This window comes from Cololabis saira, chromosome 4 (genome assembly GCF_033807715.1).
Source record: "Cololabis saira isolate AMF1-May2022 chromosome 4, fColSai1.1, whole genome shotgun sequence".
Classification (NCBI taxonomy): Eukaryota; Metazoa; Chordata; class Actinopteri; order Beloniformes; family Belonidae; genus Cololabis; species Cololabis saira.
In genome coordinates, this window is record NC_084590.1 from 11,129,918 (window position 1) to 11,147,407 (window position 17,490).

The window sequence follows — 17,490 nt, forward strand, 5'->3', positions numbered from 1 at the left end:
TTTATTTGTTTTGAAACCTGTCTGGTACCAAATAGTGCGATTTGACGCTCAAAGCAGAGACGGAGGGATGAATTACATTCTGCACAAGAGACACGACGGCTCCGTCCGGATTCAGGGTTAAATTAGTCAGCAGAACCACTGTCCTGTATTGCACACGACTAAAAGGAAATACAACAATACTATGCACGAGTTACGTCGGACGGAGAGCAGCCTGGGCAGTTTGTACAGCTGGAAGCTTCAATACTAGATCTGGACGCGCGTGTTTTCCTTTAAGGCATTCTTTGTTTACCATCTGAAAGCATCAGAGTGCTGCAGACCAACAGTTTGCAGCCAAATGAGTTGTGAAGAGTGACAGAAACCGCGTTTGCAATGTGACATCGTGAGGTGAACTAACACTGTCGACTTGTCCGGGTGTCTGTGCGTGTTTGTCGGTGCGGTGAGTGAGGGAGGAAGCCCTCCGTCTGCAGTAGCTGGAGTGTGTGTGTGTGTGTGTGTGTGTGCGTGCGTGTGTGTTCTGGAGATGGTCTGGTTTCACATGCATCACAATTACTCAAGCATCCGTCTGTGGTTACCATGGAAACCATCCAATAAAGTGAGACACTTGGATGCTCCATGTATCGTGGGTCGGCAGAGTTTGTTTTTTTGTTTTCCCCTTCAGCCTTAAATCAAACGCTTAAACGTTTCAGACCCTCAGGTCCGCGCAGGTCAGCAGTGATGACGTCACCGCCCGTCCCCTGAAAACTCTGCACCCTGTTGTTACATGTAGGTGGTTTTATTCAACTATTTACAGCGTGGAGGAGGACGTCCTTCATATAAACTCTGCAGCAGACAAACATCACACGTATATGAGGACCTCCTTAAGTAAACACACATATTATTATCGTTTATGTAAACATTTGACTCCTTTCCCCCCCACAAACACACAGTGCTCCACCTTCTCAGAGTAAAAACATGAAGCTGTAAAGTCTGTGGATGAATTTTACCAGGTGGACACACGTTTCTGTCTCAGCTACATGTCCCGATCCCTCCAGTCCAACAAACATTTAAAGAACCATTTAAAAACACTAAACTTCTCCTCACTTTCTCTCCTTCCTCTCGCCCTTAACAAAGACCTGCTTCTGCTCGTCATCAACCCACCAGCTGTGTGTTTGTAGTGATGTGTTTACACGTGTACAAATAGAGTGTATGGACATGTCTGAAGTATTCTAGCATCCCTGCACCAAAGACCAGGACGCCTCCGGGCTGCAGCGAGCCCTTGTGAACATTGCGACCCGTGGACTGCATGGACCGAGGGTTGGAACTATACAGGCTTGTGTGTGTTGCTGTGCATTCGTCCAGTCCTTTTTTCTTTTTCTTTAAAAGCCCTTAATGTGGCAGTAGGCCTCCAGGCTGGAGAAGAGGATGTAGAGGAACCACAGGCCAAAGAACAGCATGCAGGTCAGGATGCGGGAACTCCGGGGGCCGCCGAGCTCCCCGCCGATGGAGGGCCGGCGCCGGAACAAGAGCACGGCCATGCAGATGAAAGCGAAGATGGTGAAGAGGGTGACGGAGAAGGCCAGCGACCCCGGGTCCACCCTGAACGTCTCTCCTTTGATGGCCCAGTAGATGGCGGCCACCGACCACGCCACGCCGATCCCCAGGAACACGTTGACGGCGTTGCTGCCGGTGACGTTTCCCACGGAGGCGTCAGCGTGCTGATCCTGCACGGCGGCCACTTTGCTGGCGAAGGTGTCTACGAGAGAAGGAGAGGTGGAAAGAGTAAGTCAGGAGACTTTTGTGAGGCTTGAACATTGTCAGGAAATGAGATGAACGTTGCGCTCCAGGTGAAATCACACAGGTGAACGTCACCGAGGGCTTCAGGGTCTGAGCAACAAACCACATGAAATTGGATTTCTTTTGTTTTAAAATGTAATTCTAATCACATCTCAAAATCGTCTGGTCTGGATTTCAATCACATGTTCAAACTGGAACCAACAGCCCTGCGTCTATGAGAGTGACGGACACGTCGGGGATTTCTCCGTCAGCTACCTCCAGCTGTCACCTAACAGCATCCCGTCTGGACCTCGACTGTACTGATGCATGTTGGCAAGAAACCATGAAATGATCTGCAGCTAGTGATGTGTGGATCGATATTGAAATATCGATACTTCTGATACCAGATCTGTATGCTATAAAATCGATTCTCAAATGGAAGATACTTTTGATACTTCAGTCATTTGTGGTAATCTATATCATTAACAGGAATACGGTGGAAAGTAACTAAATTATTCAGATTTTGTCTGAATGACACGCTGCAGGTAGGAACTACTTTTTACCATTTTCATTTTCATAGTAGTTCTTATTTTTGTTTATTATTCTCTTATTTACTTAGGATCTTTTTTCAGTGATGGAAACACCTTTTTCAAACACTGGTTTTTCTGTTGTTGTAGCAGCTCGGCTGTATTGTGAATGAGGCCGATACCTCAGTATAATTCTGACTTTAAAACAAATAGCAAAATAAGTGACTCCGATGTCTTGTTTTCTTAAGCTAGCTAAAATACAGCAATTGTTTTAGAAATATCGGGCACATTAGGTGAATTTGCAAAATGTATCAGTATCGAATCGATATCCCCGATACCAGCCTGCTTTTACTGAATATCAGATTGGAAAGGAAATCGGTGGTATGGAACATCTCTATCCGCAGGTGTCACATGACTGGGACGGGAGTGTAAAGATACTGAGGCTGGTTTTTGATAAAACCAGGGATGGTAGACCACAAGAGTAATTCCTCAAATTAAATTAAAACAGATATCCTGAAACAAATATAGATAAACAAAGATTTATTGTTGGTGCAAAGACCAAGGATTTCTGTGTGGAGTTTGCAACAGTCCTGGGCTACACATGCCCCCTCTGGCCAACCGGGGCACCAGATGGGGTGGGGAGGATCTGGCCTGAATAACGTGATCCTTCCACGCGCTACGTCTGGCTGGAGAATCCCCACCCTGTCTGGTGAAAAGATGCGGCCTGCTCACTCCTCAGGTTAAGGAGGAGACCTGAGCTCAGTGTAGGGCCCTCCTGGGGTTGGTAGAGGATGGCAATGCCCAGGACTGTCAGTAGGTAGGAGCACAGGAGCAAATGGGGAAAAAACCGGGATAAAAATATTTTAAAAAAAATATGATGGAGAATGAATGAAAATAAGAGAAAAAATGCAATGTGACAAAAATCCAGCTGAAAAGTGACAAAATAATGTAATATTTTAAATGTATAACATTTCTCATAGGTTTCTCATTAACATGTCAGGTATTTAAATTAAATTAAAGGGACAAAATGAACTTTATTAAATCAATATTTCTCATAGATCGTCACCCCTGGACGGAGATGCATGAGAGCCACAAAAAACCCATCCTTTTAAAAACACTAAACTTCTCCTCACTGTCTCTCCATCTCCTTCCTCTCGCCCTTAACAAAGACCTGCTTCTGCTCGTCATCAACCCACCAGCTGTGTGTTTGTAGTGATGTGTTTACACGTGTACAAATAGTGTGTATGGACATGTCTGAAGTATTCAAGCATCCCTGCACCAAAGACCAGGAACATGTCAGGTATTTAAAAAACCTAAATATTCTTGTCCGACAAATTAAATTGTAAAGCCAGGGACAAAATGAACTTTATTAAATCAATATTTCTCATAGATCGTCACCCCTGGACGGAGATGCATGAGAGCCACAAAAAAATAGCAAAAGGGTATAAAATAAATCTAATTCCAAGATGAGACGAATGGATTTGGGCGGTTTGCTCACCTGGAATTGAGGTTCCCAGCGCCACGAACACCACGGCGGTCACGGTGTCCCGGAGCCCCACGGTGCAGCCGAAGTGTGAGGCCAGATCCCCGATGACGGCGGTGAGGAGGCCGATGACGCTGATGGACACGACGAAGCAGGCCCAGCCGTTCCAGTACTCCGTGGGCGGGACGCAGGCGAACAGCACCTTCCAGAAGACGGTGAGGAAGTGCATGACGTAGTCGTAACAGGAGGGAAGGCGCTCCTCCCGTCCCTCCTCGTCGTCATCGCCGTCACCTGGACGGTGAGAAGGAGAGACCGGGGTCAGAGCCGTGACCCGGACGACCCGTGACCTCGCAGAAACACAGCTCACCTGCGCTGACGGTGACCGCCTCCACGAACTGCTCCCTCCAGGAGTGCGTGCCGATGACCAGCGCCAGGTTGGTCTTCTTTATGAGTTTGTCGACGGTGCTCTGAACGTGAGAAGCAGAATTCACCTCATCAGCAACCGGTTACGCTAAACAGGTGAGCCAGCATCGCCTGGACGTTCAGGTGGGCGGGGAACCATCCGCATGCACGTTTGTCTGCTTTTATGATCATTTATGGGTCATATCATTCAAAAACAGTTCATGGGTAATTCATTCAGAGGTCAGCCACTATAAAACAGTTTTAAACTTTATACTTTTCACAGTGATAAGTGTTGGAATTAACCTTTTATTGACATGCTTGCCTAAAAGTAAACGTTTAAATGACTTTATTTGAATATAATAGTGCCTAGAGCTCGATTCGAAAGTTAAGACAAATAAAAATGACTGACAGAATGAACCTGAAATATTTATTTTTTCTCTAGCGTCATTTCATTTGTTGACATACAAACAGTTTGTTTCTGTATTCGACCCTGCATTGTATCCCAGAAAGATTGGGACAGTAAAGCTTCGGGGGTGTTCACGGCTGATGAAGACTCTGAGAAACGCACATCGTCCCGGGAAAAGATGTGACCTTGAAGGCAGCATTTTCCTCTGAAACCTTTGTGTACTTTTTCTGCTTTAATCAGGGAATTGCTCCTTTTATCTTTGCTCTGGCGAACGGAGAATCCACGTCTTCTGGAAAAAATCTGGAACACAGATCTGTCCGGTCGCAACACATTTCCTCTGTGGGATGACTGGTGCCTCCGAGCCCAGAGATGTTGACTCTGCAGAGTTAATGTAACACTAATATGCTCTTCAGTTCCTGGAAAAGGTTTCCTCTACTAGCCATGAAAGTCTGAAGGATCAGAGCTAACAAGGTTTCCAGTTTAGACTTGTTCCCCCTGATCTTTTAGTCCTGAAAAACTATCTAATCCTTACGTAGTTTAATGATATCGTGACTGCCGAGGATCCATCCAATCCCCTGACAATCCTTCTTTGAGGAACAATGTTTTCAAACATTTTAGTGGTTTTATCACATATTTGCTGCCAACCTCAAACACTTTCATAGATACATATTTTGATCCAAATCATTATTAAAATCACCTGTTTGAATGAACGTGCTTATTCTTCCCCCCGCGACTCCTTACTGACACTAATTTAAACTCGGTAGCATTTTCTTCTTAAAATATGTTTCACATAAACAATTGGAATAAAGTTGCCAAAAAAACCCCAACAAAAACAAACCTAAACTTTCTTTGTTCATACTGTCTGAAAAGAGGAAAGTAACTTTAGGGCTAATTTAATTAATTTAATTAAAATTAAATTCAGAGGCTCCGAATTAAAAGATATTCTAACTTTGTAACTGGAACATCTTTGTTTGGATCAATAAAACCTGCTCCTGTAATTAAAACTGAACTGAGACAACAGTAAAACATCTGTGACTTAGACATGCAAGCATTTCCCCTTCATTTGTCATTTATTTGTGCTCGCAGCAAACAAATAACTCACTCTGTCTTGTAAGACAAATAAAATCAGACCGTCGATCATTATGATCGGATTTTTCCTCCGGCTGGTTCACACCCCCACAAATCCCAGCAGACGAGGACGGCTACGTGTGAGGGGGTCGTTTAATCAAGCCGAAGACGGCGATATTGAACTTTATTGGACTCCGTTTGGATTAATTTAATATGTTCTTATTGATGTTTATTGTTACTTTTGTCTTTTCTCTCAAACTTTGATTAATCCTCAAAACAATACAATCTTATTTTTTCATTAATTGGCTGAAACTGAGGTGGATATCAGATTTGTTAACCCTTCGATGCCTGATACAGTATATATAAAAAAATACACAGAAAATTGTGTTTTAAATTTAAAATTATATATATATATATATATATATATACAGCACAGACCAAAGGTTTTGGACAAACCTTTGGTCTGTGCTGTATATACATATATATAAAGATTAAAAACACTCCTAATTCTGTCCTTAACAGTTTTCTAATTCATTGTTTTTGGTACCTCTATGAATACATCAGGTACATTTATTTATTTTTCCACTTACTGTATGTATTTTTTAGAATGTATTTAATGGGATGAATCTTTTTTATTTTTAATTGTTTTGATTCTGGAGGTGATGCAGAGGTCTCAGGTATATATTAAATAAGCCACATCAGGTATCAAGGGGGTGTTGTGTGTACGTCCTACACTGGAAATTAAAGTTTCCTCTGGTTTAAGGTACATTTAACAGACGGAGTATAGCAACACTACGGCCTTGTGCACTTTTGGGAGCTGCCATGTAGTTTTATAAGAGGCATCGGGTCAGGTGGAGGTTTGTAGCGATAGCTGTGCTCAAGTGCACAACTTGAATCCGGCATGCACGCTGCCATATCGAGGGCAACTAATGTGCCTTTAATAATTCAAAGCCGCACTACACTAGTGTCCTGGGAGAGTCTAATACGAGGAGAAAGAGCATAAAGGTGGATTATGTAATATGACCAAAGGACCACGGGGAATTTAATTTGGCATATTTTTCCCCCTGAAAACCACAAAACTGAACCACGAGTGAACATATCTGCTGCTGTTTCAGGGTTTAGAACTAGATATCTGAATATCATGTGGACAGGAGAAGAAAGCTGCTCCACAAGGCTGATTTTCTATTTCCATCACGTCTCTGCTCCTGTTTGTTGTCACTGCTTCATCTTCTGTGGCAGTTTCTTTGCAAGTCCTGCTCTTTTGTCGTTTTTTAATTACCATAAAACCACCTAGGCACACGATTTTTAACGCCTTCCTAATTAACCGCCATAAATCACTAACGCATGTATACATGGAGGCCACTGGAGCACAGATGGGGGTGCATTGATCCGGGTGCACAGGAGGTGCCAATCCTGTAGAGGGCAGCACAAGAAAATCAAAAAACGAAGGCTCACCTTGAATTCGTAGGACTCCTCGATGACGACCTCCAGGCGGCTGTGCTCTCCCAGGATGGGCTTCCCCATCTCAGCTATCCTCCTGGCCTCCTCCTCCTCAGCACTCATCTGCCCCTCTCCCCCTTCTGTGGGGAGAAGAAAGGGAGGAAACCAGACAGAAGGACCAAATATTGATTATGTGCTAAAAGTAAAGTGCATGTCAAGCTTTTTTTTGCCAGGTTTTGCCTCTATAAATAATAGATTGTTAGTCTTAACTACAGCACATGTAAGTATGTTGGGAGTTGGACCTACAGAGGAGGATGTTTGACTCAGTTCAGTCTGATATTTAGATGTTTCTCTGGGAACGGGAACGTCTCGGGACCCTCCCAGATGAGCTGGAGGAAGAGGGAAGTCCGGGCTTCCCTGCTTAGGCTGCTTCCCCCATTAGTATTTTTCATGAACTTTAGTTGGTCTTGTTATAATATTTATGAAGCGGCTAAGGATGTTTAATGAACCTTCAGTGACATGTTTATTTATGAAGGAAGCTGTGACCACTGGATCTTTTATCAGCAACCTGGAAAGAAGCAATAAATTAAGGTGGAAACAGGAAAGTGAGCTGGTAATCAATAAGGCTCAGCCGCCGTTATTTTTCTTGATCCTTTGATATTAGCAGGAAGCCTCCTCGGGTGCTCGATCCACGAAACTTGGTCGGTGTTTTCTGGTTTTGTGTTGTGCTGGTGGGGGTTGGGGATCATTATTGCAGATGATAAGACAGAATTAAGCCCGGCTCAGTGGCTGGACTTAACAAGGACTGACGCAGCGCTGCAGCAGAACAGGGAAGTCTTTTTATTGTCTGCTGAATGAACTCAGATGCTCATTAAGTGTCCGCTGTGTGTTCTGTTGAAGGGCTCACGAAGCCCATTGGACCTCTTTGTTTAGTCCTGCCCTTGGAAAGACACGTGACCGAGCACTAGAAAAGTATTTGCCCCTTGAAAAACTGCAGGACAGAACTTCTGTCTGACTTGTGTAGTGTGCAGTATTAGCCACTAGGGGGCGACTGCACCGTCAGCTTGCACATAATTAACTTTAATCAACTTTAACCTGCAGTCGTACTTAAAGTTGATGATTCCCAGAGAGGACACCTCCGTCGGCTCTAAGAGTTCTGGTTTCCTATTGAAACCACTGGAGCTGAAGGAGCTGACAGTACGTTTCACCTGTTAATACTGATTTATGCTGCGTTTCCACACAGTGCAGTGATACCGGTGAATAAATGATGCACTATAAATATGTATGTTTCTTTTGGTATTTAATCTAGAGACAACAACCAATGTTCAACCCTCCTATTATTCATGGTAAGTGTACGCCTCCGAGAATATACAATGGCCTAATCTTTATTCAAGAGAATATCCGACCGCGTGGGGCTTAATGAGCACAAATATAAACAAAGTTGGTATGTAGGATGATTTACGAGACTAATTTTGTTAAAGAAATGACTAAAACTGCCTTTAAGCTGCAGGATTAACCGCAGCAGCTAATGACTGAACAACATGGGACTTTTTTATGTCGCAAATGTGTTTAAAGCCGCTCTGCACCAAAGTTTAGTGACACTTCCTCCTAATGAAATCACAGGAGGAACCCTGTCACCACTAAGCTGGTGTCCCTGGAGCTGGAGGCGCTGCTCCTGGTGGTGGATCCTCTGGACCGACCACTGAGGAGGTCAACACAAACACGTCACTAAAAACATCTTCTGAGCCGTTGTTTTCTAAGGAAGAACCCGTCTTATAGCACCAATGAGCTGTCATCGGTATTGGTACAAAAGGAGAGTTGAAACATCCCCACTAAACGCTGCAAGTCCTTCTGCAGCTATAGCAGCTGATGACGTTGGTGCTGATGCGACTGCAGCGATCCAGACGTCTATGCTGGGAGTGACACACAGATGTTACCGGGTCATCCCTAATGGGATCATGTGGACCGGAGCTGTCAGCACTCAGACAGGTGATATAATGATTGTAATCAGTGCAGCAACAAGTCGCTGGGCTTTCATCAGCACATCAAACCCATCAGTGGGTGTTTTTAAAATCATATACCAGAGTTTAATCAGCTCCTGGTCCATTATTGGATGGTTATGACGGTAAAAACCTGGTTAGGGGCCAAAACTTTGTGAATCAAAGCAGTTTTCAGAATGTAATTTACATAATAACTGTTAACTGTCTGAATAAACTGCTGTTTAATGCTAAATGTCAGACATTATATCCTTAGACAGATATATAGATACAGACAGACGGACAGACAGATATAGAGATAGATAGACAGACAGACAGACAGACAGACAGACAGACAGACAGACAGACAGACGGACAGACAGCTGACAGTCATTGTCATATTGAGTCAGCACCCTTTAAGTTTCTGAAAACATTTTTCATGGAGACTTGGATTGCTGTGAATTCAGCGAGGACGCAGCGTCTTCAGGTGAACTCAGGTGCAGACGTGTCTGTAACGAGCTCCGGAGAAATGCCCAAGAGCCAGTCAGGGGTTTTATTTCGGTCAGAAGTGTTTTGTTCTCAGCTTCCTGTAACCGTGACGACCACAAGAGCGCTAGGAGCACTTGGCTCTGCGTCTCCTCGGATGAGTGTGAAGGACCGTGTTCCTCCTCCTCTCTTCAGGTGGCTGCTGTCTCATTATCAGAAGACCTGGAAGAGTCCCTGCTGCTCTCAGTGACACTATTTCAGCTCCTACAAGCCCAAACCCTGCTTCACTTAGCTCTCAGAAACGTATTTCATCTGGTCGAAGGCGAAGGACCTGCAGGGATCACCGTCCTGCTGTTGCAGATAAATGAGCTGATCCAGAAAACCACCTTCAGCACAACAACATTCATTAAGACTCATCAGAACCAGACAGTCTTCTAAACTCACAACACCTTTCCCTGGACCTCTCACATCTGTTATTTGAGATTCAAGCTGCTCACTTGTTTCTTAATGAACGTATCGTGCACACACACACACACACACACACACACACACACACAGCTAAATCAGGTTCACGTGGAAACCTCCCTCCAACAAAGACGGCCAGCTTTCACGCATTTGTGGGCATTTATCTCCAAACTGCTCCGTGCTGGGCTTCTTCACACGGGCCAACTCTGCTGTGATTTACATGCAACACAGAGGACTACCCCCCCAGGCAAGGCCAAAAGAGATGCCAGACATGTGGGGAAGGTCGTTTTACAGTAATACGGTGCAGAGTAAACACCGTCCTGCAGGGAAGCCAAGCAGAGCGGCTGCAGGAAAAACAAGTGCGGCTGAAAGAAACTGCAGCATCTGTTCAGATCTGCCCGACTTAGTTCGTGCAGCGTGTCGTTTCTGTAACAGCTAGAATGTAAAAGGCGTTAGATGAGTTTCAGATTCATGCAATGTGTGATGCTGGATGAGATACTGGGGTCGGCAGCATCCTTTCTCTATTCATAAAAGACAAAATAAAGAGTACATTTTCATGCGGAGACACAGCGCAGCTGAATGTCATCAGAGGCTCCATATTTAAAAAGGAGATGAAGAAGGGAGACGTTGTCACGTCTTTCTTTGTGCAGCGGCAAGGCTTTGCTCAGCAGGTCAACACAGAAATCTCACCGTCTAATATTGACATTTTCTATTTTCTGGTGAAACGGCTGAATGAAGGGAAGGAGGAGGACGAGAGGACAGAATGACTGAATGTGTCATTCATCGCCAGGAGACGAGAAGAAAAAAATCCCCAGCAGCTGCTCTGATAATTGGATGATTAGCACAGTTTTATGGGAATAAATGTGGAATATCTTTGGGCCGCTGGTCAAAACATAATTACAGACATGTTTATTGAGTTCTGACCACATCCGGCTCGTAGGAGGAATAAAAAAACCCACGTTTGGCCCAGTTCTTGAAATTTAACACACGTCTGTAACTGAGCCATAGGTGCCAGAAGAAGCCCGGATGTCTCTGCCCTGTGGGCACGATGCAAAGCTGAAGCCATGCAGACGTTTCTAGACGGGTTTAATCAAAGTTCAGACCTGTGTGTGAAGCGGCGGCGGAGGTCAGACGTGGCCTTACCTTGGTTGAGCAGCAGAGCTGAGGACAAAAAAGAAAAGATGAGTCATGAGCAACAGAAAACGTTGAGAAAAGACAACAACAGAATCAAAAACTCATCCTGACGATGCATTTAAATCTCCAATCACAGGATGTCACTGATAAAGGCTTCGTAAAGATCTTCTTCTGTCTCAGTTTCGGTTTTTTTATAATCTTTCTTATTCGGTATTCACCACCAACACCAGTTTCTCCTCGTCAGCGTCTGCCTGACAGCCACTGATGCTCCTGCCGTCTCCTCTTAAACGACACACCGAGAAGTCTGGAAATCCTCAGACGTTCATACGATACAAAGTGGAAAGGAGGGGATGTGATCCAGGCATTGGCGTGTGAGAGAAGGGGACACTTGCAACCTTTCGTCACCAGACGGCAGATTACGAGGTTACAATAATGTTTTTTCAAATACTTCACCAGATGCAAGAAGCATTAGGTAACTTTGTGAAAGTGATATAAAACACAGTTCCCACTGATTAGTACGCCTTACTGTCAGCGGCTCTATTGTCAACAGGGCAGTGATTTGCGCCCCCATGTGGTCGAAGGTGGCATTGCTACATAAAGGCTCTTAAAGGGGACCTATTATGAAAAACAGGTTTTTTCTTGCTTTAACATATATAAAGTGGTCTCCCCTCAGCCTGCCAACTCAGAGAAGGAGGAAAGCAACCAAATTCTGCAGTGTCTGTACAGCCGCCCGGATGATCCATCCAGTGTGATGTGGCTTCTACGAGCCGTTCAGATTCTGCTCCCGTCGTTACGTAACGACGGGAGCGATGCGTGAAACCACGCCCACAACTAACTCTGGCCGGAACAACAACAACAACTCCGCCAGCCGGAGCTTCCGCCATTTTTTCGAAGCGGTGTATTGTGATGGCGTCTGTTTGAGCTAGACATGCGAATTGCTGCTCTTCAGACGTGGTAGCCATTTTTCCTCTGCGCTCAGTGCAATGCTTTGTGCCCTCTCCTGCTACGCGTCATTCAGGCAGCCGATCAGCACAGTGCCTGATTATCATAGCCTCCCCGCCCACTCAGAATCCCTCATAGATAATGAGGCTAGAGATATGGGAAGATAAAGACATGGCTCAGAGGCTGAATTTCTCATTTATTTAGCTAAAAAAATCTAAAGCTTGTTTTTAAGACAGACTCATTGAATTATTTCTAAGTACTTTCCAACTAATATACTTCATAGTACCTGAAAACTGCGCCATTATCAAACGCAAGCAGACAGAAACTGCTGTGAAGGATGTCAAGAAATTATATGGAGCTAGAACGGACCCAATATTCACAGGACAAGATTCACAAATGTATCTCTGATGCACAATCAGGTTATAATTGTATGTGCATCAGAAATATATTTGTGAATCTTGTCCTACGGACCTGTGAAACGTCCTGTGCATTTGTAAATATTGAGACTGTTTTAGCTCCATAAGATTGCGACTCATTTTTAGTTCATCTGCAGGTTTTTGGGTCTTTTCTTCTTCTTGGTTCAGGTGAAACAAGCTGTTGTATCCTCAATGCATTCATTACTTATGTTATTTTATTGTTATTTGAATCATTTTCCATCTTTTTCCTTTTTGTTATCAAAGATTGTGCGATACATATATACATTTCTGCCAGTTTTTCCCAAAAAATAATTTGCAAAACATCGACATCTCTGCAACCTTCTTCTTCTGGTTCTTTCAAAATAGCAAAGGTTCTGACATCAAACTCATCCGTGAATGATTTTAAATCTGGTAAATTAAAGGTTAAAATCAAGAATAATATTTACACACAAATACCTGAGATTCCTCTCTTGAGCCAGCGGGGCTCCTCCAGCACAATAAAGAAGTTTTCCTGCTTTTCGTACTCTTCGTCATCGATTATCCTCACCTGCAGAGTCTGACTGCAAACGTAAAAACAGACACAAACTGTAAGTTGGAGACACAGGATGTGGGAAAATATTCTATCGGTGCTTAATGACGCGCTTTCACCGCGCTTCCCGTTGGTGCTGGAAACCCGCACAGCGGTGAGAGGAAACCACACCCCGCGCATCAGGATCCAGTAAAACAGAACAAAAGTAAGTGTGAACATCTCTGTGAAAGCAGAAGTTTAAGCAGTTTGCTGCTCCGGAGCCTTCAGCTGTGTGCGAAAACAACAACAACGAGGTAAGACATCAGCAATGATAACAGAGAAGCAAAAAACTGCGAGATGTGAGAGGCTGATGATGTCATAAACTGACTCATGGGAAAGGTTTCCATACATGGCTTTTGCATTTTTGTGTAGTTTGTGATCAATAAACAATGAAATGGTTTGAAATGTCCCATGTAGCTTTTTATCTGAAGTTTTATTTAGCTGCCTTTAAGAGCTAGGAAGGACTAGATCATTTGATTCACCATGTCCTGACAATACAGCCTTTCTTTTGACAGAACTGTGTCGGCTCTCCCCAGCGGCTGTGAAGATTAGTGCACGTAGGTAAAAACAAAACACAAATGATTCAAAAATGCTGCATCAAAAAAATGAGAAAAAAATGAAGCCGAAGATTTGAGGAAAGAAACTTCAGCTGGAGTTAAAAGGTACAAGTCGGAGAAACAGACCAAATGATGAGTGAATATAGACTTAATTTGGTTCTTTTTACCTCATCATGATTTAACTATCTGTCCATAACAAATGTCGAGGCACAAAGAAGTTTACGTCAGCATTGAGATGAAGCTGCACAGTAAGACCCTCAGTCCTAGTAAATACTCCAATGATGGCTTCCCACTAAAAAAGAGGATGTCAAGTTGAATTAATAAGGATGACAAGAGCTTTCAGCATTTCTGAGGACTGTCTATAGAATAAAAGGGGGATTGAAGTGAAGCAGAGGAAAGGGTTAAAACAATAAAGGATGTACTCAAGAGATGGAGCATGTTTAAAATGACAAAAAAACAGAGAGGAAAGTGCTGGTGTGAGGAAAATGAAACTCGGTGAGGTGGATAATTGAGAGACTAAGCGTGGGACGACGAGATGAGCTGGAAGAGAGGGATCTAAAGAGATGTAATCAGTGGTCGGTCATCCTGAAGAGCGGTGTGCTGTGAAAACGACAGAAATGAAGGACAGTTAAATAGACGAAGATGGGATGAGCAGGTAAATACACTCCGCTGAAAGCTGACTTCTCATCCAGCAAAGTTTGTTTGCTGCGGAAAGGACGTTGCCTCAAGCAGCAGGAGTCAACGTGCAGGGTGGTTTTAAGGGTCGCGACCTCCGTAAACAGACACTAGACGCGGAGTTGCTACGATATCATGCAGAAACTTACTGGAACGATGGACTGCTTGTTTGTTACTCTGGTAAAGACCCAATGGCACCATATCAGCACAAACACTACACGCTGTACGCTAACGGTCAAGCATGATGGTGGAGGGTTGATGATTGGGGCTTGTGTTCCAAACACAGAACCTTCCCAGATAGCAAAAGATGCTAAATCAATGTTGAATCATGGTCAAAAAGATTGATTTTTGGTTAAGGTTGATGATTGATGGCGGATCAATCATCAATCAATCATCCAATTCAAATGCTAACGTGTAATCAATGTTGAATCAACGGATTCTGTTTGTTGCAGACACAGCTTCAAGATGGATTCAATGTTTCTGCCTAACCATATTTCAACGTTGATTCACTCATATTTTGCTATCAGGGTTGCAGTCATTTGAGTTGATCACAAAATCCCCCTGTAAGCTTTCAAAAGTCAAATGGGAGGCTAAAACGCTGAAATCAATATAAAGCACTTCAGTAAGTCGAGAACAAAATGATTGAAAAAGAGAAGAATTGAGGTGATTCGATGGACAAGTTCAAATTGAGGAGCAAATATGAGATCAAATATTTCATTATATGTGTAACAAAGCACACATATGGATCCTGTGTTGGTTCCCATCATGTTTCCTTTTACAAGTCATTGATTATCCAGTTGCAGGTGCATCCATAAAACTCACGTAAGGAAAAACTCTGCAGTTAAACTGAGCATTATTGCGACAAAGCCGGTTTGTCAGCACTGCGAGAGTTGTGGCATAATACATCTAGTTTTGAGCAGTAAATTGGTGCTAAGTCATGCCTGAGAGGAGTTGAATTGCTCTCCTGATGGATCTCAGGGCTCTGAGAGCATGAGGCTGCTCTCCGGACGGGTGGGCTGAGTGGGCTGCAGAAGCGTGAAGTGGTGTGAAACTGCAGCTGCAGCAGTTTTCTCACTCAAAGTTTCGGACCTGGAGGACTTGACGGCGTGAATCATGTTGTCAGACAGAAACCCAGGAATGTAACAAGGGCCTGAGGAGATGGAGAAGAGAGGTGGATGTGCTTCAGGCAAGGAGATAAGGAGATGACAACACTGCCAGCAGTAGAGGTGATATAAACATATACATACACATTTTTATATATATATATATATATATATATATATATATATATATATATATACTGTATATAAATATGGTTGTCCTTTATATTTTAGTTTGTGTCTTGTGTCTTTTCTGTCACAGATACAATAGAATTATCAGGAGGAGCTGAATCCCACGGGAACTACTCCAGAACTTTCACCAATAACTTGAATATCATTGCGCTGGATCAACTGCCAGGTGGTAACCACGGCAACGGAGATTCAGAGAAGAAGAGCCGGCTAACGCAGGACGGCGACATGAGTGCTTTTGTCATTTATTTTAATTTATTTGGTGAATTTAACAATTTTGTTGACTGGGATGCAGAAGAGGAGAGAAAAGAAAATATCCGAGCGGAGCTGAGCGGACTAGAACATCTCCCGTTACCAAGGAAACTGAGTTATGGCTTGTTAAAAAACTTTGTAACTTACTAGGTTACAACGGCTTGCCGACGAGAGATTAAATAGTCCACTCAGCCGCTCAGCTGTGGCTTGTTATAAAACTAATGATTTCAACTGAAAACACATTAAAGCATGAATAACTTATTTAATATTTATGTTTTTTGGTAAGTGACCATGGTATAAACGGGATAATGCCCTTCGAGGTGTACATTATCAGAAATATATGGACGACGGGGGGGCGTCAACCGTCCGACGCAAAGCTCGTCGGGCATTATCCCTTACATATACAGTTAGTTATGAAAACATGTATCTGTTTTACGTCATATTTATGCATCCACTAAATAAAATCCAGGCAACACTGCAGACGTGCGTATCTATTATTTTAGGATCTCATTGGCTTTTTAGCATGAAATACACAAACGCTGCACTGATACCCCTTTTTCAACAAACCGGTTCCAGGGCTGGTCCTGGGCCAGTGCTGAGTTTGGAACTGGGCTTTCTGTTTCCACAGACAAAGAACTGGCTCCGGACATGAAAACCCGGTTCCAAGGTAGCAGCAACTCTTTGCTGGTCTAGAGGAAAGAACCGCTTACGTAAGCGGAGGGGGCGGAGTTATTAAGACCAACGGCAATAGCAAGACTGAGAGACTAATTAATCTGGATGCAGCAAAGCAGCAGTGATTTGTGGAGGAGACAACCTGTCTTTTAGAAAATATGGTCCACGAAGGTGCTACGGGGACCAAGTCCGTATTAGAGCAAATACCTTGTTGTTGCTTCCATTTTCGCGCAAATGCAGTGATGTAACTGATGTTTGCAGTGACGTAAAGACGTGCCTCCCTTTAGCACCCGAGCTGTGGAGAAGCAAACCGGTTCTCAGCTGGTTCGCTAGTTGAACAGGTTATGAACCAGAACCAGCTCTGGAACCGGTTTGGTGGAAAAAGGGTATCAGTGGGTCAACTAACCTGTCTGCAAGACCCACCCCCTCAAAAGCAAATGAGCCAATGGCTGTTAAGCATCAGTTCCACAGGGATGACAGCCCGGACATCTGCAGCTCTCAGCTTCATAGAAAAACACTGGACTGTCATCTGTTTTATGGAGTTTATACAAAAGAAAAGAACAAAACTGACACTATTAACTCTGAAGATGGAGAATGGAGTTTACTTCATTCGTTTTCCTAAATCCAAACAAAACAGAAAACCACAGTGACAGATGAGCTGTGTTCACGGCAGTTACTTGTCTTACATGTAACTACATGGAGCTCGAAGTTTTCAGACTTGCTGAGTGTTTAAAAGGAAAGCAGAGTGAGCAAAGCCGAGGCTGTGATGAAAGGATGATCAACGATTAGTAAAGTTTTCCGTTGTCAAAGCGCCAGTCTCATGTGAGTTGTGCCTCTGCCTGTCGGGGAAGCTGCCAGCTCAAACAGTCAGTCTGAGTTTACTTCCCTCACCAGCGTCAAGCATATTTCAGGATGCTCCCACCAGTTCGTTTAACAGTTAGCAATCCATCATATTCCATCAGAGCGAATGAAAATGTCTA

The 17,490-nt window shown here is 43.7% G+C and overlaps 1 protein-coding gene across 1 annotated transcript in view; it reads right to left on the reverse strand.

Moving 5' to 3' along the window:
• Positions 1-909: 909 nt before the first annotated feature.
• Positions 910-17,490, reverse strand: part of LOC133441492 (sodium/calcium exchanger 2-like) — a 201,862-nt gene continuing 185,281 nt past the window's right edge. Inside the window, exons 11-16 of the mRNA XM_061718836.1 lie at positions 12,954-13,057; positions 11,149-11,166; positions 7,094-7,218; positions 4,130-4,229; positions 3,778-4,053; positions 910-1,732 (exon numbers count right to left, since the gene is read on the reverse strand). Of these exons, the coding sequence (XP_061574820.1) occupies positions 1,356-1,732; positions 3,778-4,053; positions 4,130-4,229; positions 7,094-7,218; positions 11,149-11,166; positions 12,954-13,057 (1,000 nt within the window). The 3' untranslated portion in view covers positions 910-1,355. The remainder of the gene's footprint in view (positions 1,733-3,777; positions 4,054-4,129; positions 4,230-7,093; positions 7,219-11,148; positions 11,167-12,953; positions 13,058-17,490) is intronic.